The sequence below is a fragment of the Mangifera indica genome, chromosome 10 (genome assembly GCF_011075055.1).
Source record: "Mangifera indica cultivar Alphonso chromosome 10, CATAS_Mindica_2.1, whole genome shotgun sequence".
In the NCBI taxonomy this organism is placed as follows: domain Eukaryota; kingdom Viridiplantae; phylum Streptophyta; class Magnoliopsida; order Sapindales; family Anacardiaceae; genus Mangifera; species Mangifera indica.
Genome location: NC_058146.1, coordinates 5,070,815 through 5,095,118, shown reverse-complemented (window position 1 = coordinate 5,095,118; position 24,304 = coordinate 5,070,815). Strand labels below are relative to the sequence as shown.

The 24,304-nt window shown below is 30.8% G+C and overlaps 3 protein-coding genes across 7 annotated transcripts; 2 read left to right on the top strand and 1 right to left on the bottom strand.

Moving 5' to 3' along the window:
- Nucleotides 1–710: 710 nt before the first annotated feature.
- Nucleotides 711–4,213, bottom strand: LOC123226711 (PHD finger protein ALFIN-LIKE 1-like). The gene is made up of 5 exons (XM_044651247.1): nt 3,976–4,213; nt 3,836–3,868; nt 3,429–3,651; nt 1,218–1,338; nt 711–1,142 (listed from the first exon to the last, which is right to left on the bottom strand). Exons 1-5 carry the CDS (start codon nt 4,067–4,069, stop codon nt 891–893), a joined length of 723 nt encoding a protein of 240 aa, XP_044507182.1. The 5' UTR covers nt 4,070–4,213; the 3' UTR covers nt 711–890.
- Nucleotides 4,214–8,040: 3,827 nt separating this feature from the next.
- On the top strand, nt 8,041–12,114 carry LOC123228449 (probable serine/threonine-protein kinase dyrk1). Of its 3 annotated transcripts, none has more exons than XM_044653889.1 (7): nt 8,041–8,537; nt 9,193–10,057; nt 10,429–10,708; nt 10,792–10,899; nt 11,011–11,289; nt 11,421–11,555; nt 11,655–12,114. In XM_044653889.1, exons 1-7 carry the CDS (start codon nt 8,228–8,230, stop codon nt 11,826–11,828), a joined length of 2,151 nt encoding a protein of 716 aa, XP_044509824.1. In that variant the 5' UTR covers nt 8,041–8,227; the 3' UTR covers nt 11,829–12,114. The 3 variants fall into 3 exon arrangements, with proteins under 3 accessions (XP_044509824.1, XP_044509825.1, XP_044509823.1); XM_044653890.1 differs by having other exon boundaries at nt 11,421–11,524; nt 11,606–11,745; XM_044653888.1 differs by having other exon boundaries at nt 8,043–8,537; nt 11,421–11,564.
- Nucleotides 12,115–18,511: 6,397 nt separating this feature from the next.
- Nucleotides 18,512–22,583, top strand: LOC123227725 (CTD nuclear envelope phosphatase 1 homolog). Of its 3 annotated transcripts, none has more exons than XR_006504562.1 (7): nt 18,512–19,017; nt 19,533–19,661; nt 19,747–19,867; nt 19,974–20,055; nt 20,912–21,065; nt 21,154–21,469; nt 21,814–22,583. XR_006504562.1 is itself a non-coding variant. In XM_044652842.1 (6 exons), exons 1-6 carry the CDS (start codon nt 18,727–18,729, stop codon nt 21,286–21,288), a joined length of 912 nt encoding a protein of 303 aa, XP_044508777.1. In that variant the 5' UTR covers nt 18,512–18,726; the 3' UTR covers nt 21,289–21,623. The 3 variants fall into 3 exon arrangements, 1 of the variants encoding a protein (XP_044508777.1); XR_006504561.1 differs by having other exon boundaries at nt 21,780–22,583; XM_044652842.1 differs by lacking the exon at nt 21,814–22,583 and having other exon boundaries at nt 21,154–21,623.
- The last annotated feature ends 1,721 nt before the right edge of the window (nt 22,584–24,304 follow it).

Genomic DNA, 24,304 nt, shown 5'->3' with positions numbered 1-24,304 from the left:
AAACTAACGAATTAAAAAAATTTGATATGAATTAACTATAATAATATTATTTCAATTAATACGCATTAAAATAACATCATTTTGATATCAAACCAAACTAAAAGCTCATTCAAATTAAAATTGAACTCCTTTCAAACGAGTTAAACTCAAACATCTTTGAAACAATCTTGACCTCGAACTTGACTTTACTAAAGTGAACTCGAATTTGAGCTTAACTCAAACTTGATTTGATTTGAATTCAACCTTATATCTAAAACACGGTCCGTTAAACTCATAAGTTCAACATAACCCACATTTTGTCTGTATTGGCCATGCCCCATGGCCCCACCCATTTGACTTAACCAATCTGACCAAAACAAACCATTAACACCTTCCGATCACACAACGTATAGAAGATCTTTTAAGATGGATTTACCTATGTTACCGTGACTAATTTTACTCTCCACATGAATTATTGGATCATAGTAGTAAATGGGTCTGAATGATAGCTACCTTTTACAATCCAATGTATTCACTAGGCAAGAAAATCCCGGTAAACAGCTGGACCGGCAAAAATGACAAGCAAATGCGAAAAACATGAGCAAGTTAAATCAAACTATTTATACTTCTGCCCACTTCAATCAAATTTAATCCATCATCCTGTGCCCATTCTTTTGCCAGCCGCACCAAAATTTCCAACACAACTGAATAGATTAGACAGAGGACAATGCTAGTGTAACTGTTATCTACTTTTTCCCCATAAATTAAGTGTCACCCATTGCCACGGTGAAGAATGCAGACTCCAGTCATGGTGTCGCAATAACAGTGAGTAAAATAAATGGATAAATAAACTATCAAGGTGTTACTATAACAGTGAGTAAAATAAGCAGCTTGTAAGCTTCCCCGTACTGCTAATGCCTTGCTTTCTTTGTGCAGCAAGAAGGGCATTTGTACTGCTTGATACTTTCTGCTTTTGCTGGGGTTATCTTCACACATTTTCCATGGTACCACCGTTCACAAATGTCACAACCTATCCAAAACTCATCAGAGTTGTTACTTGACCCACAGGTCCCACAAAAGGTTTCATTGTGCTCATCATCTTCATCCTCTACACGATCCTCAAGTAATTTAGGATTGCTCCTCATTAGTCCATCAATTGATCTCTGCAACGTGATATTATTTGAATTTATCAATTTGTATTGGTTTTATCAGACTGAATGAGTAGCATGAATCTTTACCTTGGAGCCATTCCGGGATTTGCTTCCACTGTCCACACTTGGTTTATCTTTTAGGGGCTTCCTGCCAGTAACAACTTCAAACAGGGTGGGAAGATCGTTTATTAAGCTAAAAAGCCGCTTCCTGTTGAGATAAATACATAAAACCTGATTTGTAGTCTGTGACATATATAGACATTAATTAAAATATTAAAGGGCATTGAGAAATAGGTGAAGCTTTGGAATATTTGCTCTCTAAAACACATGTAAAAAACAAAGGGATGAAGCCTCCTTATCTGAATTAGCTACACAAAGCAACAATTCCGTAAGTGCATGGATGCCTATGCACAAGTTGATTTATAATTTTACCTCCACCAAAGCAGTCTGTTGAGAATATTTATAAACTAAGAATGAAAGGAAAAAGGAAATTAAGCAAAATGTTAAGGTGCATCAATTTTCACCAAGCTCTAGAATCACATGAAAGGATATCAGAAAATACAAACAACTTATTTGTCATGCCATCTTTGATTTAAGGTATACATGTGTTTGTAAATCTATCAATCTCAGAAAGCAGAGGATGGTGACTGCTAAATGGTCCTGGAAATTTGATCCAGCAAAACTCTGATGGTAAAATGGGGGTAATAGAAATATAAACAATCTTATAAAAAACTTAAGTTCCTCTCTCAATCAAATCTTGCTTCAGATAATATACCACTAAATTGACAGGCCAAGCTGAAACTTCTATTTCCCTATTCTGATCTTGGATATTGTCTCAATTACCTCCCATGAATGACCTACAACAGAGAACCTTTTTGAATGTTTGAAGAATGTCATTGGAAACTGCAATAATATGATATGAGAACCAGCCTACAGAACCAGACAAAGCTTAATGTCTCAAACATATTCACCAACCCCAATCTATAAGATTGTGCAGGGCTATATGCAATACACTCAACCCAAGCATTGAAGCCTAATGCCACCCAAGTCAAAGCATGGATAATGCATCTCACAGTGATTCAAAATCTTTAGGCTTGTTGAACTCTACTGCATGGTAGCAACTATAGACACGTCCAGCATGCTTTCACATGATTACAATGTTGTGAATTGGGTGTGAACTTCAATGCAAAAAATTGAAGCTAATAAATGAACCAGTTACATTGAGCATTTCATTTCATGAAGAGGGAGATCATGCTCCTTTTGATCACCAGTGCATACATTTTTTTTTTCCCACTTTTCCTTCATGTATAGAAATAGCAAAGTCACTTAAATAAGAGCTGAAAAAATAAGGGACTGTTAGGTATAAACAGAGTTAATAGGAACTCACCCCTGCTACGTCAGATGACCAGGTTAGATTCCAAGGTATCATTACTGCACTTGTTTTACTTTAACAAGTGGTGGATAGTGCTGTGTTGACTACATACAGAACCAGCATTTACCAGTTGATATTTGGGAACAGGTCAGGTATAAATTCATGAAAGATAATTGGAATATGTTAGTCTAGTACTCCATAAATGTTCCATAACATAGTATCAATTTTGATTGTCCTTAAAGGATAGATTTCCTATTATAGAAATGGGGAAAAATGATGTTAGCCTGAAACTTATGAATGACTCTTTTGCAGGACGGGGTAAAACAAGGGATAATATGTTTTCAATCCACTCTACTACATGAACATGTGGTGGATGATACTGACTAATTCGGCTATGAATAAAAGTATACAAATAGGTCCTGTTGTTTCAATTGACAAGGAATAGCTTGAGATAAAAAGCCCTTCAATTTAGTTTACTGATGGTGGCGTCAAATAGTTTAGCAATTGTACATGCAAAAACAGAAACTCAAGGATTCGGTACAAATCCTATCAAAATGAGAGAGTGTGCTAGGGACATTGTAGACATATAGTAGAGATGTAGAAAAAAATCATAATCTCTTCAGAAGATCTTGCAGTGATTAGGGCACAAGCACTTCATTAGTGCAGAACTTCTAGTTCTCTGGCTTATTAAGCTAGCTGTCTCAATATATTCTGACAACTTTTTTCAACGTTTAGAGGCATTTACAATATTTCATTTGATCCATAAAGGAACTCTACAACAAGCAATTACAACATTCAAAGATATGATCATCACAGCAGTAAACTCTTATTAGATCATATATCATTGTTGATTTTCACCCAAGAAAAAGAAACAAGAAAGAAAAAAAAGGTTATTGCACCAACAAAAAAGTACCAAAAAATTGTACCTTTCATTGCGATTCAGTCGGGCACCAAAGTAGAAAGCCACCGCAAGCAACCAGCAATCACTATGAACCGCAACAAGAGAAAGCCAATCTTTCCTATGCATCCCATCCCTCGAAAAATTTATGCCCAACGCTGGCTCTGGAACCTCTGGTGGCACCTCATCAGCTGGCATTGCCACCTCCCATGATTCATTCGGGTGTCCGTACAAACACAAATTCTCCTTCCCTGAAAAAATAAACAAGAAAAAAATCCAAAGCTTAATTCACAAATTTTCAAGTATCTCAACTAATGAATGTTGCCAATAAAATTAAAATGTACATGTTAAGCTCGCCACAGATGCAACAAACTAACTTCTTTGAGCAACTAAAAGATTAAAAAAAAAAATCTGGAATAAAAAAATTGAACTCGCCTGGATCGCATTGTGAGTAAAACTTGTCGACATCTAAAATAAAGAAAAAAGCCGTTAACATCAAAGGATATCAAATAAAACAAGCATCCGTTTCAACTGAAAATTAGGGTTTAAATTATAAATAGAGAATAAATGAGGACCTGAAGTGAGAGCACGAACGAGAGCAGAGCGTCGACAGTTGAAGTCCTTGAAGATCTCTTCTACAGTGCGAGGAGTTGAAGAAACTGAAGCCATCTTGCCGTACGTATACGATATCGTATACGTATGTATGTGTTAAGATGGACTAGTTTTGATGAAGAAAGGAAGGTTTGAGTAGAGTAGAGAGCAGGTGAAGATCGCTTGTCCAGAAGAAGTCTGAAACTTTGAATTGAGCTTTCCCACTGTAAAAAGGTTAAAACGCCAAAATGTCTATTTATATTAGGAAAGTGCAAAGCCCAGTAGTTTTAATATTAGGCTTTTTGGCCCAGTTGATTTTTAAAAGAGTGAATTACAAATTCTCAGCCAAGGTTTGGCCTTCAAAAACAGTTTTCCCCCTCTATTTGCTATAAATGATTTTTTATTTAAAATTAAATATAAATAACACTTTCATGCCTAAAATTAAAATTTTTTTTAATGAAACAACTATATTAAAAAATAAAATTATTATTTCATCTCTATTATTTCATTTTTTAAAATTTTTATATATCCCAAATTAAAAAAAATTAAAATCAACATTATAAATATTCAAATTATATAAAAGTTTCTTATTTTCCTTTCTTTTCTTCCTCACTCGTTCTTCATCTTTTTTTTATAAATAGAGGTGTCTTTGTCATAAATTGTATATCATGGGGTACAATATAATTTTTAAAAATATTGAAATCTTTTTGAAATATCAGTATACCTTTAATAATTTAAAAAATGATAATTACAACCCCTAGAGAATTAAATCGAACCAAAATATGAGTTTTAATATCATAATACAACTATCAAGGTCATAAAATAGTTTCAAAATAAATGAGAGTTTGAAAAGAATTTTCAATATTAATTTGTGATTTTTTAAACATTTTTAAATATTTAATTATCATGTTTAAAATATTTGAGTCTAATATAAGTTTTTTTTTTAATTTTTTTCAAAATTAATGGATGATAAAATTACTACCTTTGTATCTTTTTAAATAAATTTTAATTTTGAATTAAGAAGTATTGTTTATGTCAATGATGGAGAAAAAATTGTTTTAGGTTAAACAAAAAGAATGTTATTCACTTTTTTTTTTTAATTTTGAATCGTGCCCACAACTATACTTTAAACCTCTCACTTGATTTATGTGGGTATAAACATATGGTTAAAAGTTGAACCCAAACGGCTAAATATAAATAAATACTAATAATTTCATATTTGAGACTTAAAATGAGGTATTTGGTAAAATCATACAAAACTTTCATCAAATAAGGAACAAAAAAAATAAGATATTGGGGTTTACTCTCAATACATAAAAAAATTATATTTCACATAAGTATGGACAGGGAAATCAATAAAATTTTAGATTAACAGAGCTACCAAATGGTTGTTATTGTTGATTGCTAAATTGTATATATATCTATATCATCGAGCTTTTAAAAAGATATTAATTTAATTTACTTTTAAAAGGAAGAACAACTTTCGGTGTTGCCTCTTCCATGAAACGATCTTCACATGCGTCAGGCTTCACAATAGAGTGAGGTTTGAGGTTGTACTTCATTTGAGCTTCTACAAATCCCCTGTATACAAGCAACTACCTTGATTCGAGAGTCTCAAAGAAAAATATTATTTTTTGAATGTTGAATACTACAAGTCGATAAAGAAAATGAGACAAAAAGACATTGATCAAATACAAACACATGAGAGAATGACTCTCACCAATCATAGAAATATGATAAATTACAACATTCCCTTGCCTCTCAACAAAAAAACCCAATCCCAAATCTGTCAACTAGTGATTATATCCATACGAAGAAAGGGGATCGTTTGGGAGGTTTGGATTTATATATTATAAGTTCACCCAGATCGATGTCTAATGACTGAGCCCATTCCACTATTTAGCCCAAAAATTTCTTAAGTAAATTTATATTATAAAAGTCTAATATCTCAAAAGGCTTATATTGTAAGGCTAAAAACAAGCCAAGAGCTTGATTTTGAGTTGCTTAAGTTCGGTTATTGAGTTTGATGTCGGTTCACTTGGTAAGTTTGTGAACTCACGTTCAATTCGAGTAAAATATTAATAATTTCTTAAGTTGAGTCAAGTCAAATTCAAACTCATTAAGCAAATTTATTATATATTTATTTTCTTGTTGTAAATCTATCCACTATTCAACATACTTTTTGTTAACTAGTAATAGCATTGACTTTTTAGGGATTATGGGAAAGTCGGGAATGATATAATTAGTTTAATTAATTTCTATTTTTATATATAATTATACAAGGATGTTATTATTATTATTATGAAATTTTGATCGTCCTGATTTCTTGAACCCTAAGCAAATTTGTGCGAGGACAAACCTAACATGCACTCAATATGTAAAAATTGACAAAATTAACAAATATTGGTGATTACAAGGTCCTGAGATTGGTAGCAAGTCACCCAAGTCATCATAGAAAATTTTGATTTTATAAAATTGACATCAATTTAGTGACATTTGGAATCCAAATCAAAGATAAGTTTGATTTCTTGGCATATTCCTCACTCCAACCACTTTAAATTATAAATCTAATATATATATACATATTTTTTTTCCAATGTGGACCTTATCAAACAGGGCATCTCTAGGTCAAATTTCAAATCCTTGACATATTTTTATAAAGAGAAAAGGATGGGCAAACCAAGTGAATGATTATCATTTACCATCTTCACATGGAAAAAAAGAGATCACAAAGTGAATTATTAAAGCTGTGGGTGTCACACCATTCATGGAGAACAACATTATGGTATTAGGTGGCTCTTTTTATTTTTACCTAATAATAATAAAAATAAAGTGGCAGTTTACATCACAATATTTATATATTAATTTAAAATATTAATATTAAAACTGTATTTAATTTTGTATCCTTATTAAATTGTACTTGTAAAAATGAAATAACATACGTTAATTAATTATGGTTTTGACCAAATTATAATTAATATGAATTTAAATGCACACAAGTTTTATTTATGTTTTGGCATGGGTGTGTGTTTGATTATGGTAATTTTTCATAAAATAATTAAAAATTATTATAAAAGTAAATTATTTTTTGTTTAAAGTAATAAAATATTATTTTAATTAATTTTTTAAATATAATTATTTTAAAATATCTCTCATTTTAATTGTTATATTAATTAAAAATAAAGGTATTATTGTTCTAAAAAATTAATAAGTAAAGATGAAATTGTAATAAAATCAAAATTATCTTGATAATCTTTTAATACCTATGATGGATATAATAATCAGATTATCTCATACATTATCTGTCACATTACTATTGATGATATAAAATTAGCGAAATATTTTATTAACTGATAAACCAAATAAAATAATATCAGTAATAAAAGATAAATTACTCCCAAGAGGTAGTTTGAGTGGCAAAAGAGAAGACTTAATATATAAGAATACATTAATTTAAATCTCTTCTGATAATATATCAATATAAAACTTTTAATTTATTTATTTTAGTGATTATAGATTAGTCATAAACGTAGGGTTTAATTAATTTGATTCAAATAAATTTTTTTATTACTAAAAAAATAAATTATCAAAATAATTTTTTATACTTATGAATCCCAATTCCCCTAAAAGTACACCAATAATTTTGAAAAATATTAAATTATAATTATAGTCTTGATTTATTCTTAATTTTCACGATTAGTCAATAAAAAAAATAATTGAATCAATTTAGATGAAAATAAAAATAATAATACCAAAAAAAAAAAAGCAAAAGCAGATGAAAAATATATTCTCGAACATGGAAAGTGAAATAAAGTTGGAAAAGAAAAAAAAAAGGGTCCCTCAAACGACTCTCTTAGGCCTTGACTTCCCACCCGCAACGACAATGACCAAAATACCCGTTTCATCACAACTCATCTTCCACGTGTACGATGTAAATCTCTCCACTTATTTTACACGCGCTTGACCGCACCGAACCAAAACCCCTGTTTTTCAGAGTTGGTAAAACGCAACAAAACACAGCTCTTAGCTTCTGTTTTACAGAAAAAATTAAAACAAAAATAAAATAAAATAAAAGCGAGGAGGGACGCAAGCACTGAAACGTTAGATATTTTATTCCTATTTTACCCCTTCAAGTTTACGTAATTCACAAGATGAAGCTACTCCGTCTTTCATCTCATGCTGGTGTTATAGTTACGCCCTCATCATCAGTCCAAGTTTGAATAGTTGCTTGTTTCGATGGCAGCTGCTTGTTCAAGCTCTGACGTGGAAGCTGTGATGGAATTCTTGAGAAAGAATGGATTCAAGGAGGTTGAGTCAGCTCTGAAAGAAGATATGATGGAAAAATGTGACTTCGGTTCGTTTGATTATGAGAAGTTTTTGTTCCCGGTGTTGCCTCCTGTGAGGATTCCGACCACTCTCAGGCGACTAGAGGTTGAAGAAAATATCGGTGGTGATGAAAGATCATCAAGATCAAGTTTTGTTTCTTCTGATGATGATGATGAGTTTGTAAGCGTGGGTTCTTCTACCACCGGAGCTTGTTCTTCCGGTAAGTTATCAGCTTTTCGTTTGCTTATAAATTAAAAATGAACATTTAAGTTTTGATTTATTAATTTTAGATTGAGTGTAATAAATCCTGTACTTGATTATGTGCTGGTTTTTTTTTTTTTTTAATGAAATTCGTGGAGTACTGACATAAAGAATTAGAAATCATGTGAATTTATTCTCTTAACAGACACTTATGCCTAAGTAGGCCATTAAATTACAATTTCTTCTGCTGGTTTAAATTTTCAGCAACCCAAAATGTGCAGCTTCTCTAAGTGGGCGGCGTTGTCCTTTTGTTAAATTTTCAACATTTTGGCTTGCTACATTTCTTTTCTTTTTTTTTAAGATTAGATTGCCATCCTGATTTACCGTGGCCCTGTTTTGTGTTTTTTCTATTAACAGTGTCACCAATGCAATACATCACTCTTTTTTAACTGGGAATTGACTTTCAATGGTTCTCTTCTATGAAAGACCATCGATTTGGTTGCCTCTTGCTCCTTTTATCACTTGCAAATTTAGAGTTTGATATGCATAATTTGACTTTCAATTGTAATTCTTTACTAAAACGTCTATGGTGTCCTACAGTATGCAGGCAGGTTGCTTGATGTACCTGTTGTAGTTTGCATTGCTCACCCTTGATTCTTGTTTCACTTTGACAGATTTCACAAACCCATATGGACGGCATTCTGCATCTCAGGGTAATTCTGATGCATCATCTGATAGCTTATCTCAGTTTGATACAGCACGTGATTACCCTGATTATGATATGCAAAGTGATATCTATTGGCGTGATGTGAAAGACGAAGGCTGCTTCTTGACTCCCTGCTTTGGAGGGCCCGACTTCTTTGGCTGTACAAGTGAGGATAAGTTCATCACAACTTCAGATACTGAGAAGCCATTTGAAAATTCGTTAGCAGTATATGATCAGTCAGAAGGATTGCAATCAGAGACAAGCATTGATTACTTGGATAAGCCGTGCCTACTTAGCATCCCCCGGTTGAATGACAAAAATGAGTTTCAAGTGACAGATTATTCTGATTCTGATAAGAAAAACCAGCATGAAGAAATCATGGAAGATATGCTCAAGAATTGTGCTACTTATGGCTGTTCAGAGACGTTAGTGTATGGTGAGAATCTGGAAGACTATGGTTTCCTAATCTCTAAAGAGACTGATTTATATGATCTTCAAATGAAAGTTGTTGGGGATTCTTCAACTGATTGTGATTTATCTTTTCATCATGGAAATAAAAAGACCTCTGGCTACTCCATTAATAGGCATTCAAGCAATGAGTGGATTGAAGGGTTTAAAGATGCATCAAATTTTCATGTTAAGGATATCAAGAAAGATTTTATGTCAAATGGAATTGATGGCTATGACATAGGAGATTTTAAATTTAATGGACTCAATGAATCTAAGGCAGATGAAGATGGAGAAGATGTTAATGCTAATGACCTTCTTATGTGTGATAATCATGAGGAAGAATATGAAATATTCAATCTGCGGATCATACACAGGAAAAACAGGTTTGTTGGGCAACGTCTAACTTCTGTAATGTTTAATTGCATTATGGTTCACATCTTCATAAATGTCAATTAAATCAATCAAAACTCCAGGATTTATTAATACTTAACAAATTGGTTCAGCTCTAGGTAAGAAGATCAAGTGAATTTTTTTCAAATAACTTAAGTAAATTATATATACCGTTATAGAATTTATAATTATGTAGGAAGGAGCACACTAGTCTTCTGTAGATATTTTAGCATTACCTTAGCAGGAACTTGTAGTAACTGATATATTTGAACTGCTAGCACTCTGTGTTGATAGAGATTCAAAGCCAGTGCAATGCAGGTTGATATGTAGCAAACAGTGTACTCATATGTTATGCCATCTACAGGACTGGATTTGAAGAAAACAAGGATCTGCATATTGTGCTAAATACTGTCATTGCAGGCAGATATTACGTGACAGAATACTTAGGCTCAGCAGCTTTCAGTAAGGTTTTTCAGGCACATGATCTTCACACAGGACTGGATGTTTGCCTGAAGATCATAAAGAATGATAAAGATTTTTTTGATCAGAGTTTAGATGAAATTAAACTTCTCAAGCTTGTGAACCAGCACGATCCTGGTGATGAACACCACATTTTGCGTCTGTTTGACTACTTTTATCATCAGGTACACCTTATATCTATTTCCATATAAATTTTAATCCCTTTCATAAACATTGTTAATGCTTTTAACTTTTTGTAACTACATAGGAGCATCTGTTCATTGTTTGCGAGCTCCTTCGAGCAAATCTCTATGAATTTCAGAAATTTAATCAAGAATCTGGTGGAGAAGCATATTTTTCTCTAAGCAGGTTGCAGGTTTGTTCAACTCTGCTCTTTGCTTAGTGGCACTCTTTTAAGCATAATTTATTATGGCTCTAAAGACGGTAATGAATCTACTGATGATTAATTGGGTTTTTCTTCTCACAGTTGATAACTCGTCAATGTTTAGAGGCATTGGAGTACTTGCATAACTTGGGAATTCTTCATTGTGATCTAAAGCCTGAAAATATTCTTCTCAAAAGTTACAAAAGGTGTGAGATAAAGATCATTGATCTGGGAAGCAGCTGCTTTGTAACTGACAACTTGTGCCTGTATGTACAATCGCGATCCTATAGAGCGCCTGAAGTTATCTTGGGCCTTCCGTATGACCAAAAGATTGATTTGTGGTCTCTTGGCTGTATTCTGGCCGAGCTATGCTCTGGCGAAGTATGTGCCTTGGCATTGTTTAATTCACTACTTCAAGTTGATATTTTTTGTATTCAATTTGTAATCCAATAATTCTGATGTTAGCTAAGTAAATTTCATCAGCAGTTTATTGAAATGTCTATCTTTTATAGGTTCTCTTTCCAAATGATGCCGTTGCAATGATCCTTGCACGTATGATTGGGATGCTGGGTCCTATTGATCTGGACATGCTGGTGAATGGGCAGGAGACATACAAGTACTTCACAAAAGAATACGATCTTTTCTTTGTAAATGAGGTTTTCTTCCTTAAATACTAATCGAGTTTATTAATTTTCAGTTGAAGTTCATTCCACTGCTTGAATTCATATATGACCTTGTGTGTCCAGGAGACAGATCAACTAGAATACATAATTCCTGAGGAGTACTCACTGGAGCATCAACTGCAAGTCTCTGATGCTAAGTTTATTGACTTCATAAGAAATTTGCTCGAGATCAATCCCCTCAGGCGCCCAACTGCAAGGGAGGCATTGGAGCACCCATGGCTTTCACATTCATACTAGTCTTATTCTCCCTGAATTCCTGGAGGACTGATCATTTTTGTGGGTTTGAGCATTTTTGGAGTGCATTTGGTTCCGTTTCAGTTTTGATCTTATGTAAATGCAAATACAGCAACCTTCTCATACAACATATATGTTTGTTAATTTATTCTGTACAAAAAACACCATGAAAAAGAAATTCCCACTTTTCCCCCGCTTATTAAGCAGGGTTTGTTTGTAAATCGCAGGCAAATCAATTGTTAACAGAAAGATATTAATAATAAGTGAAAAAAAAACATTGCAGTGCTTATTTGGGCTCTGATGCAAGAATGTAGTTATCTTTATGTGTTGCTGTTTTCAATTTAATCTTCTCTTTCTGGAATATTTGATGATTTATTTTAAATTGGTAATATTCATGGGCAGTTGCGTATTTTCTTCTTCTTCAAAGTTGAAGCCTTTGACATTCACATTATGTTGGTTCTTCTAGTCTAACATATAGCCACCGACGACTGTGAAGGCGGCCTGCTTGAGAACGCAACGTCAGATAAATATGGAAGGTGAGTTTGAACTGGAAGTAAAAACAGGATGCGGTAGCAAGATTCTACAAACAACAGAGTTGAAGACAAATTTTCTTCTAGACACAAGACAAGACAAGTGGTAGGAAGCTTGTGTTTTAAATTTAATCACAGTGGCCTTTGCTGGCTGGGGTTGTTCTCCACTAGATCTTATTAAATATTTGTCAAATAACTCATGCATTACTTTTGGTGAGAACACAATTTCTTGTCCAACGAAAATTTCTCACCCACCTTCAAAGAATTAGTTTAAGCGACAAAAGATTGAAATTTTAAATATGAGAACAACGATTTAATAATTATGGTATTGGTGCCAGTTGTTTCCTCATTATAAAATAATGATAATAATAATAATTTCTTTTTGATATTATCTAAAAATTTAGACTTAATTTTAATAATAAAATATTTATACATTATTTGCACCACATATATTTTAAAATCAATATTACTTACAAATATTAGTCAAACTTACGAAAACAATATTAAATAACGATTAATCATTATGTCATAACTATTTATATGAACTGTATTTAGTGCAGAGCCATATATTCGCGAGTCCATGACACAATATAAATAGAAAATATTGTGTCTAAATAGAAGAAAGAGAAAGTTATACTGTTACAACTATTTTTCACAATCTCTTTAACAAGTGTTTTTCATTATTTTCTATTATGAAATAAGGGTCATAGTCTACCAAATTGAGAGTGCAAGATGTTTCATTTTCCTTAACAAGTGGATTTGTCCAAATTCATTCTATAAAGATTATAGCATTCAAACATGTAATTACACTTGTAACCCTACCTCTCATCTTATAAACAGGGACCATACAAAGACACCAAGACAAAGCTTTTAACATTCATATTGTTGCATTATCAAATTGTAATTAGAGTACTACTAACATTACAATGGTTATAAACTTCTAAGTGGAACATTCAACCACTTTAACAAATAACACTCTGATCATAATCATAATCTCATTTTTCTAAATCTTTTGGACCGAATTATATTAATAATATGACATACATCTCATTGATAGAATTTTTAGCACCGATAGCAATCTTAAAGTACACAAATGACTATTTCATCTACCAACTTAGGAGTTAATCACTTTGACCTCTATTTATAATTGAAAAATCTGAACTTAACACTATTTCTTGTAGTTAGAATAGTATTCAAGAGATGCTATCTATGCCAAATTGCATTTGGAATGGTGTGTTTCTAACCAGAATAGCCGTTGGGGATTATTTGATTGCAATCGTACCACCCAGAGAGCAATTCTTGCAAGTTGAATCATCCAAGAGAAAAGTCAAACAAAGCTTCATTATTTTAGAGAGGCCAAAAGACTTGTTCCCACCAAAGGTTAGATATAACTCCAAACTTCTATCCTCCAACTTTCAAAAATTTAAAATCTCACTTATAAACAAAATTTTATTAAAATTTTTAATTACAATTAGAGGTAAAATCATCATTTAACAAAAGAAATTTAAAAAACTAAAATTTTATTACATTTTACCCATTTGTTTGAAAATTTAATAATTCTCTATCTAAAGTTTGAAAAATAACAATTTCACTCATAGGATTTTGAAACTATCATCAAAGATAGTGAAGTTCGTTGTTTTTGGCCACGTTCATCCTTCCACTTGGATTACCTTTCCTTGTCAACTTGTTCCCACCCATCAATTAAAGTGATTATCTCTGATAAAGACAATTTCTTCTTTGTCGGAGAAAATCACTATCGTCTGTGGGTGGGAATAAGTCGACAAGAGGAGATAAGCTAAGAGGGAGAGTCAATATGGCTGGTGATGGTTTCAAAACCCTAAGAGTGAAATTGTTACTTTTTAAACTTTAGGTAAATAAAAATTGTTAGATTTTCAAACTAAAAGAAAAAATGTAATAAAACTTTAATTTTTTAATTATTTTTTTTGTTAAATAATAATCTTACCCTTAACATTCACTTAGTTTTTTAATAGTATTTTATTTATAAATAAAAGTTTAGATGGGAACAAGTCTTTTGGCCTTTTAGAAAAGCTTCCTAATGCATACATCTATCCTAAGTCCAAGGCCTCGGAATGAATCCAAGAAGATTTTATTATAAACTCCAAATACAGTGACAAAAATTCCTTATTGAGTGGGTTTTAACATGGTGGTAGGTGATCCACCCTGAGATGAATATTATTTGGCTCAAGTTTAAAAAAAAAAAGGGTTAGGCTCAACTGAATTTATACAAAGTTTGACACCGATGAGTTTAAACAGCTACATACTTAAGCTTGAAATAATAATTTTTTATTTAAATTCGATCCAAACAATTATAATTAAATTTTATAAATTATATATTCATCAATTATTATTATATAAAATATGAAAATAAGGCTTTAGAAGTATGAATGCAATTTTTAAACTTTAATAAATTTTTTTATAATATATTTGAGTTAATATTGTAATTTTACACAATTTTAAACATTTCAACTTTGAGTTTTTTAATCATTGGGGTTTTATAATATTTTTAAAAAGATTCTTAATAATTTTTGGGCATTTACTATGTTTATTGAAAAAATGGAAAAAAATTTCACCCTCTGTTCTTTTTTGTTAATGGAATCTATTGTCTCTTAAGGTGGGATTCAAATTATTTTTTATAGTAAAAAATAAAATATATTATAAAGATAGGTTATTTAAAAGATTTTTAGTTATAAATTATTACTATGTTTAGTAAAATTAATACATATAAATAATTATTGTAACCAACAAAAGAATATTAAAATATTCTTATGTAAATGACTTTAATGGTGTATTTGGTTTGGATAATATTTTATTATCAAAAATAAAATATTAGTACAAAAATATATTACCTTGAAAAATTACCGAATATAAATCATTACTATATTTTGATAAAATTTGTAGGTATAAAAAATTATTGTATTTAATTGACAATAATAAAAGTATTCTGAGATATTATTTTACTAAAATGTCTATGAATATAACTATTTTAAAATACTTTTCATATTATTTTTAATATTAATTGAAAATGAGGATAATTTTATTCAAAAAATTAATAAATAAAAATAGAATTATTAAAAAATTAATATTAATAAAGTAATATTTAAATACCTAAAGTGGAAAATTATAATAAAATTATTTTTTATATTACTTAACAAAACAAACAAAATAATATTAGTAATAAAATATAGATTACCAAAATAATTTTTATAACTCCAACCAAACGCCCTCTAAAATATTAATAGGTAGAAATAACTTGGTGGAACTACCATGTTTTATATTAAAGTATTTGTTTTGAGTATTTTTAAAATATTACTCATGTTAAAAATATATTACAATTTTTCATGTTGTCATTGCAAATTATGAAGTTAATAAATTTGATTACTTTTTTTAAATTGTCAATTTATTTTTTAAAATTATTTATTATTTTAATTAGAAATAATAATAGTTTTCTCCTTAAAATATAATAATTAAAGATATAATTATAATAAAATTAAGATTAAATTGATAATCTTTTAATACTTAAAATATAAGTAATAATCAAATTTACTTCCTATATTACTTACGATGTCACTTTGGTAATATAAGATTAGTTAATCTATAAAGTAATATCAGTAATAAAAAATATGACTGAAATAATTTAATATTACTCTGAACAAAATGCACCCTTAGGATAAAAATACTATAAAATATAAACAACCCTAATAGTTAATTTTAAGAGTTGTAATGTTGGCATGATAAGTTAAGTTACTTATATACTTTTATGTTTATATTAAAATAAAAAAATACCTTTTTACCAACTCCACCACAGCGACGTCCCTCTCAACTTCACTAATCTCCTCCCAACCCAATCTAATCTCATTATGATTATAGATTTAAATGGTCGATGTTATTAATTAAATAATATTATAAAATATATTCTTTTATATTCAAAAATGATGAATTTTATATTAATCTATTATGGTCTAAATACACTTCTCGATATAGTTAATAACTATCGTATTAATAACTTTAACATTCGCTCTCTCTTTTTTATTTTTATCTCTCCACTGAAATTCTTTCTCTCATATAATTTTGTTCTCTCTTTTTCATCCACTCGTACTCCAAAACTCTTTTTTTTTATATTGAATTTGGTTTACGTAATCTTTTGTTATCAAAAATAAAAAATTATCACAAAAAAAAATTTACTTGAAAGATTACAATGTAAAAATTATTATTATATTTGATAAAATTTTATATGTATAAGTAATTATTGTATTTGATTTATAGTATTAAAATATGATTTTATTTAAATGTCTTTAAAAGATTATATGATATAAAATTAATATTGTATTTGGTTAAATTATAATGTCTTATATTAAATATTTGCTTTGTATGTTTTCTAAAATATTTTCTACTTTAATAATATATTAAAATTATTTTTATATTATGAAATTATGAGATTAATTACTTAAATTATCTTTTCAAGTTGTTATTTTATTATCAATAACTTTTTTCTAAAATATTCTTCATATTATTTATTATTTTAATTAAAAATGAAAGTATTTTTATCTTAAAAAATAATAAGTAAGGATAAAATTATAAAAAAACAATTAATATTAACTTAATAATATTTTAATGATTAAGATAAAGGTAGTGATCAAATTACCCATATATTACTCATAAAATAAAATAAAATAATATTAATAATAAAAAATAAATCATCGAGATAATAAATAATTACTCTAAACCAAATGTTACTTTAATATAAAAAATTATTTCCCTTTTTCTTTTTATTTACTTGGGATTGATAACATAGCGAAACCACCTAACACGTGTCATTAGACACTTCACCATGTTAGCTACTCTCGAGAATTTTCTACGGTTGGATGGCAAGTAGTATCACTTTCACATATAAAGGATCTCCTAAGGAAAAATTATTAATTAATTAATAATTAACAAAAAAGGAAATGAAAAATTTTTAAAAGGAAAAATCAATTAACATTTTAAAAATTATTTTTAATTAATTATTTTTTCCCTCCCAATTATCTTTATATTTTCTTATTGTTAAAGTTAATAAAATTTTTTTCATATAAAAAAACAAATTTTTATAAAGTTAAAAAGATATTATTTTTAAAATTTGAGTGTGGAAAAATTGTCATTAAAACAAAATAGGAGGGAAAAACAATTCGTAAAATTACTAAAAACGTCTTATTACTATATACTTATAATTAGTTTCTAAATAAATCAAGTTCTAAATTTCCATTTACCTATAATAAGTAAGAATATAATTTGATTTAAGACATAAACAGCGAAAAATAAATTGCAATAATCATTATTATTACCTACTGATTTATTATCCGACGTGGCGCCACGAAAATCACTTACCCAACGTGAATTTGGGTGATGGAGATCTTTCTAAGTACAATGTCCTTGAATGTACCGTATCATTTTTTCTCCAATCTCCAGGCATCGTCTCTAATAATTACCTTCGACAACAACGCAGACTTCTCCCTTCTTATTGGCTCATTACATTCAACCCAAGAAAAAGCCTCCCACTTAGCTTTGCACCACCACGCTCTCCTTCTGCGCGTGCTGCAACGCTCCATTTATTCGCTTTTCTTATTTTAAGAATTATATTAAAATTAAACCTAATTTCCATATATTATGCTTGATATAAGTGGCTTTTATATTTAATAAATCTATTTTATGTGAAAATTAAATATTTCTTGTACCAAAAAAAGATTACAATTAACTAAATAAAAAATAATATCTATAATAATTTTGAAATATAATATTTTAAAATTTTTAACAAATTTTGGCAATCTTCATCTTGACTTGTGTTATTTTAAGGACAAAAACATTTAATTGGTGTTTGGATGAGGAGAAGATTCTAAATAATTAACACTTAAAACATTGTAAAAACATGTGACAAATTTTTTCTAAAAGCATTTCTAAAAAAATCTATATATATATATATATATATATATATATATATATATATATATATATATTATTTTCTATTACAATAGACTATTTAATTTTTTTTAATAATTATTATAAATGATTTTATTATTTTATAAAATGATATGAAAATAAAATATTGTTATTTAGGATCATGTTTAAAAACCCAAAGACTGCCTTAATTTCAGCGAAATCAAGCCAGTAGACTGAGTAGGCGCGTAGTCTTCGATTCTATCTTTTCTCCCTTCCTAATTTTACACGTCCAGTCGAATCGACAAACAACAAAATGACCACCACATCTCTCTCAACTCAGGGTTTTGATTTTCCATATTAATCAAATCACATATTTTCGTTTCGTTTGCATCTGTTTTAGGGTTGAACAATTTGGTTAGTTTTTTTTGTTTCCTGTTTTCATGGCCGAGTTGACTCAGGCCGAGGTGGTCTACTCGCCTCGTGCTTCTATTCAAGTATGGAGAACGCTGTTGAACTGGCTAGCTTTCTTCTTCCAGATCTTCTCTAAGATTTTAAGAGTTCTTAATTACCATCCGCTGCTCTCTTCTTCGACTTCCGCTCCAACTCACGCTTTCAAGCCATTGCCAGCTGTCGAGCTGTCAGAGTCTGATTTTCCGGCCACCGTGGAGATTGCTGGGATCAGAGACTCCGTTGATAACGTGGCTACTGATGGAAGTGTCCAGAAACTCACGGTATGTTTACGTTTTATTCGCCTAAAAAGGGCGATTTGGTGGAGAATTATTTTGCATATTTATTTTTTTAATTGTCAAAAAATGTTTTATTAAATTTACTTTTGTAAGGAGTTTTAATTGATACAGATATATTTTTGCTGTGATATTGTAATTTCATTCTCGTGTTCATGTGCGCTGTCCATTCGATTTGAAATATGAAATTTTTCGTAAATCTCAGTTTAAATCTGTCTAATATAAGTTCCAGAAACTTCATGAAACTAAATGATGAGAATTCAAGCCAATTTATTAATGGAATATATCGATTTACGTATGCAACGTTTGAATTGTGTGTTGTTTCTGGTCTTCCCATATCTAGAATCTTTGTTCGTAAATTTAGGTAGGTTTTTGTGACAGAATGTATTCACTATGTATTTTATTTTTGTTTTTCTTTTGGCTTTCCCTTCTTTGATTTCTGCTATATTCTCGACAAGCGAATGGGTTGCTGAATATACTATTATTTGATGCATTTTCTGCAGGTAGTTCTTGATTTGGATGAAACTTTAGTATGTGCATATGAGACATCTACCCTGCCTGTTTCTCTTTGCACTCAAGCAACAGAAGCTGGTGTGAAGTGGTTTGAGCTGGAATGCTATTCTTCAGACAAGGTTTCTATATACAAGTATACTTAATTGATCATCAACTCTAACTCTTAAAGAAATTGTTTTTGACTTTGATGTGTTGCCATTGAAGGAAAATGAAGGAAAGCCTAAGGTCAATTATGTTACAGTGTTTGAGCGTCCAGGATTGCATGAGTTCTTAAAACAAGTTAGTGAATTTGCAGATCTTATACTGTTTACTGCTGGTCTTGAAGGTTTGATCATTACTTGATCACTTACTAAGCTTTGAGAAAAAATGAATTGATTTTTGTTTTTCTTTTCTCTGCACATTTTCTGATAGATACTCCCTGCTTGTTTCAGGCTATGCTAGACCACTTGTTGACAGAATAGATGAAAAAAATCTATTTAGTCTTCGGCTTTATCGATCATCAACAATTAGCACGTAAGTTATGCTACCTGTATTTCCCTTGTAATCTTTTGTCCGTTAGGTAGTTTCTAGAAATCCCTCATTTGAATTCTATCAATTTCATGTGGGTTTCTTTGCTGCTTTAGTGAAATATATCTGCATTGCTTTAATTTTCTTTAGTTCATTATGTCTTGCACTTTATAGGATTGATTTTGTTATTTGGTTTGTCATATTGTTCTATATTCTCTGTTATTCTGTTCATGGTTCTGTACTAAAGTTTGCTGCACAGCCTCAGGGTTCTGAGAGTTTCTGGTCCCACATAATAGTAATCTGATAGTGGAAAATCTAGAGCTTGAATAGTGAACCATGCAACAAAATATTCTGTTTGAACCATCAATACTTTGTGATTTAAGATCTTTAGTGATAAAATAGGGAATCTTTTATAATAGGATTTGATGAGTTGCCTTTCACTCAAATTGGTTCTAAGTTCCCAACACTTATTCTCAAGCATGATGGTTTACTATTGTAGATTTTAATATATCTTTCTTAGTATAGTTATATTCTCTTATTGAATCTTTAAGTAGCGATGAAAATAAAATAAGATAAAAGTGAGTAATTTTAGATTCCAATTTATAAAACAATAGATTATATACAAGGCAAAGTTCAAATAGTCCTTAGTGCTCCTTGCTATATACATATTCTACTTTAATTCTTTAAAACAAGTTTCAGAACATGCTCAGGCTGCTGAATTAACATGTCATTCTATTAAAATAGGCATAAGCTTTATATGTGTGAATGATTTCTGTGATTGGTGGAATGGACTTATTACATTGCAAGCCATTTCAAGATAAAATTGCATTGTTATTTAAGTCATTGCTCTTCAAAAAAGCAGGGAATATCGGGAACATGTTAAGGATCTGTCCTGCCTATCAAAAGATCTATGTCGTACTGTTATTGTTGATAACAATCCGTTCAGTTTCTTGTTGCAACCTCTAAATGGAATCCCATGCATTTCATTTTCAGCTGGGCAACCACATGACACACAGGTAAAAATAATTGCATTGTTGAAATTTCAATTTCATGATACTTGTGCATTTCCTCACCATGTTTCCTTTTGCATTGTGTGTTGATCAGCTTCTCAGTGTACTTCTGCCACTTCTCAAGCAACTCTCTCTGCAAAAAGATGTGAGACCTCTGCTCTATGAAAAATTTCACATGCCTGAATGGTTTCAACAGCAGGGAATCCCTTCTTCTAGATTTGTAGAATGAAGATTCTATGAAGGCAGCCGATCTCCTTGTACAATTCCCTTCAGATTTTTCTTGTGGCAGCATCTCATCATTTGACTCAATGACTTCTCGTATAGCATTAATCTGCATACTGGAGGCATTGGCAGAAGCGAAAGCTCACTTAAAAATATCTGCTGCCTCTCCTGCTGCCTCTGTGAATCAGGTATCCCTTTAATGTATCTAGATTTGTCTGAACTCTTGATTTTTGTGTAACCTGTTCATATGATTGCCATCTGTCAGATGTTTCTATTTATATTTCAGAATTTTGTACATTTGTTTTGGATCAATATTTATTGAAGGTCATTAGTGTTTCGGTATCTTGCCTTAAGTAGTACAAGTTTCATTGACTTTCTGCGTATCTTTCTTGTTCCTGCATCTTAGCTTTCGATATTGTTGATTGCCATTAGTATTTAGTCCTTGCAAAACCTTAGCCTGCTCAACTACTATCATACTCATGTGAATTCTACATCTAGTGGCCCGGCGTCATCTGGCTGCTTTTGTGGCCAGGAAGTTTGAGGATCAGAATGTTACGGTTCAGCCAAAACGAGTTGAAGAAAGTTACAGTAGAGAGAGAAGAGAGGGAGACGAGAGAAATTAAAGTTTATGCAACTAGAGAGAAGGAATTTTGAAAAAAAATCATCCCACTAAGCATGAGACTTTTTCGTTTCAACTTGCGATAAACTTTGCTTCTCCTATAATCATGACAAAACTCCCCACTTAGCTTCCTTGTCCTCGAGGAAGAAAGTTGGAAATCTCCATCTCATGCCATCAGCGAATTCCCACATAGCTGTGTCAGCTGGTTCTCCTTGCTACTGTATGAGGAACTTAACGGTTGGTGCATCGGCTTTCTTAACTAGCTTCTTGACCAGAATTGTATGCAGCTTCCTCTAGGTAGTTCGCTTATGTGGAGGTAGCAATGGAGAAGCATGTACCTGAGCATAAACAGGCTTCATGAGAGAGACATGAAAAACATCATGGATTTGTGCTTCAGGTGGCAACTTGAGCCTGTATGCAACCTTACCTATCACGTCTTGAACAAAAGGGCCAAAATATTTTGGTTTGCTTGTACGGTTGCAGCTTAACATATATCCAATCCCCAATCTGAAACTGTCTATCAAACCTTTTTCGGTCTTCCCAGGACTTCATTTGATGTTGAGCTTTTTCCAAATTGTGCTTAAGAATCTGCAAGGTTTCTTCCCTTGTTCTCAGCCTATTATCCATCGCTTCAATCTTGGAGTTCTTCAGAAAGAATAGTATTATATATACAAATAATGATATATCATTATATGATTTAATCTTTTAAAATTAGAGACAATATTACATCCTAATCATATAGTAATATGTTATTATTTATATACGGAATTTTAATATTTAGAGAAATAGGAAATATGGAGGGGAGGAGGATAGCCATATAAAGCTTCAAAATAAGACATTTTGATGTTGGTGCGATAGCAGTGATAGCATGAGTATGGAAGGTTTCTTATGATGCACCTCAGATATCCTTTGAAGCAACGATTCACTACCTTAGTCTGGCTGTCAGTCTAACGGTGATAGGCAGTTGAATACTGCAACCCAACCCCTTGAAATTGAAACAATTCTTGCCAACTTATGAATGCCATGCCCCAATTATTGGTTTATAGGGTGTGGAAGTCCAGGGAGTCCCACCGTTTCGTTTTTAATAACCCAACAACATTCATAGGTGCATCTAACCGACATCGTACATACAAATTATAAAGCAATCGTAAACGACACCGCACAAAACATAAAATCACATGACAAAAATGATACAATTTAGTTTGAAAAATATTTTATTATTAAAATTAAAAAGTTTTCTTATAAATAGGGTATTTTTAAGATGATTGGTTATAAATTATTATTATTATTATTATTATTATTATTATATTTGATAAAATTAAATAAGTATAAATAATTATTGTGTTTGATTAGATGTAATAAAATAATATTAATATGTTATTTTATTTAAATTCTTTAAATATAATTATTCTAAAATATTTTTTATATTATTTACTATATTAATTGAAAATAAGATTATTTTTATCTTAAAAAATAAATAAAGATATAATTATAATAAAGCCAAGATTAATTTGATAATCTTTTAAAATTTAATATAAAAGTGATAATCAGACTACCCTTTATATTACTCACTAATAATTAGAGTATTTTTTATATTATTTGTCATAGCATTATTGATAATAAAAAATTATTAAAATGTTTTATTATTTATAAATAAAATAAAATAATTTAAATAATAAAAAATAAATTATGAGACTAATTTTTAATCCACCTCAACCAACCTTCCCATCCAAAGTTTGTTTAGTTGCCGTTCCAGGCCTGGAATAGTTACTCTTGCTTAATTGCGCCATTACGTTTGTGGGCAATGGCCGATTGTGGGCCAGGCCATTCTAGATACTCATATGGGCTTTAACTTTGTGAATTTGACAATTATAATGGAAATGGATTAATGATTAGTTAGTATTCCAACCCAACCTAAACGTTAAACACCTGCATATCGAACAAATCTTTACAGCTCTGCCTGTCCCTAAAAGCAAATTAAGGCTGTTAAAATATAGGAATATACAGAGACAAAAGCAACTCAATTGGGCTAGTAGAGCACTTACATATCAAGATTATCCTCATAATGTTATCTAAACTAAGTGAGATTTTCATAATCCAAGACATTAGATTGTAACTCATAATTCTTCCAATTAGAAAAAAGCAAAATAAATAAATAAAATCCCCAAGGGGTGAAGATAAAAGTGTTAAATATATAATAATGTTATAAACAACCCAATCGATATTGTCCGCTTTGGGCTTCAGGCCCGCACGGTTTTGTTTCTCCACTAGGGAAAACGCGTCAATTGAGTTAAGGGCTTCTGGCCCCTGTTTATATATAAGCTCAGTAAACTGCACGGGAGCGATGTGGGACTTCAGGTCACAACACACCCCCCCATCGCGAATCGTGCTGATAACGTGTTAT

Bases quoted from the DNA above. Each gene is read 5' to 3' on its own strand.
- LOC123226711 (XM_044651247.1), bottom strand. From the start codon at position 4,069: ATGGCTTCAGTTTCTTCAACTCCTCGCACTGTAGAAGAGATCTTCAAG. The intron at 3,652-3,835 runs GCGAGTTCAATT...TTATTTTTTCAG, and splicing joins TTACTCACAATGCGATCCAG to GGAAGGAGAATTTGTGTTTG. The intron at 1,143-1,217 runs GTAAAGATTCAT...ATCACGTTGCAG, and splicing joins AATCCCGGAATGGCTCCAAG to AGATCAATTGATGGACTAAT.
- LOC123227725 (XM_044652842.1), top strand. From the start codon at position 18,727: ATGGCCGAGTTGACTCAGGCCGAGGTGGTCTACTCGCCTCGTGCTTCT. The intron at 19,662-19,746 runs GTTTCTATATAC...TTGCCATTGAAG, and splicing joins AATGCTATTCTTCAGACAAG to GAAAATGAAGGAAAGCCTAA. The intron at 19,868-19,973 runs GTTTGATCATTA...TGCTTGTTTCAG, and splicing joins GTTTACTGCTGGTCTTGAAG to GCTATGCTAGACCACTTGTT.
- LOC123228449 (XM_044653888.1), top strand. From the start codon at position 8,228: ATGGCAGCTGCTTGTTCAAGCTCTGACGTGGAAGCTGTGATGGAATTC. The intron at 8,538-9,192 runs GTAAGTTATCAG...TCACTTTGACAG, and splicing joins CACCGGAGCTTGTTCTTCCG to ATTTCACAAACCCATATGGA. The intron at 11,565-11,654 runs GTTTTCTTCCTT...TTGTGTGTCCAG, and splicing joins ATCTTTTCTTTGTAAATGAG to GAGACAGATCAACTAGAATA.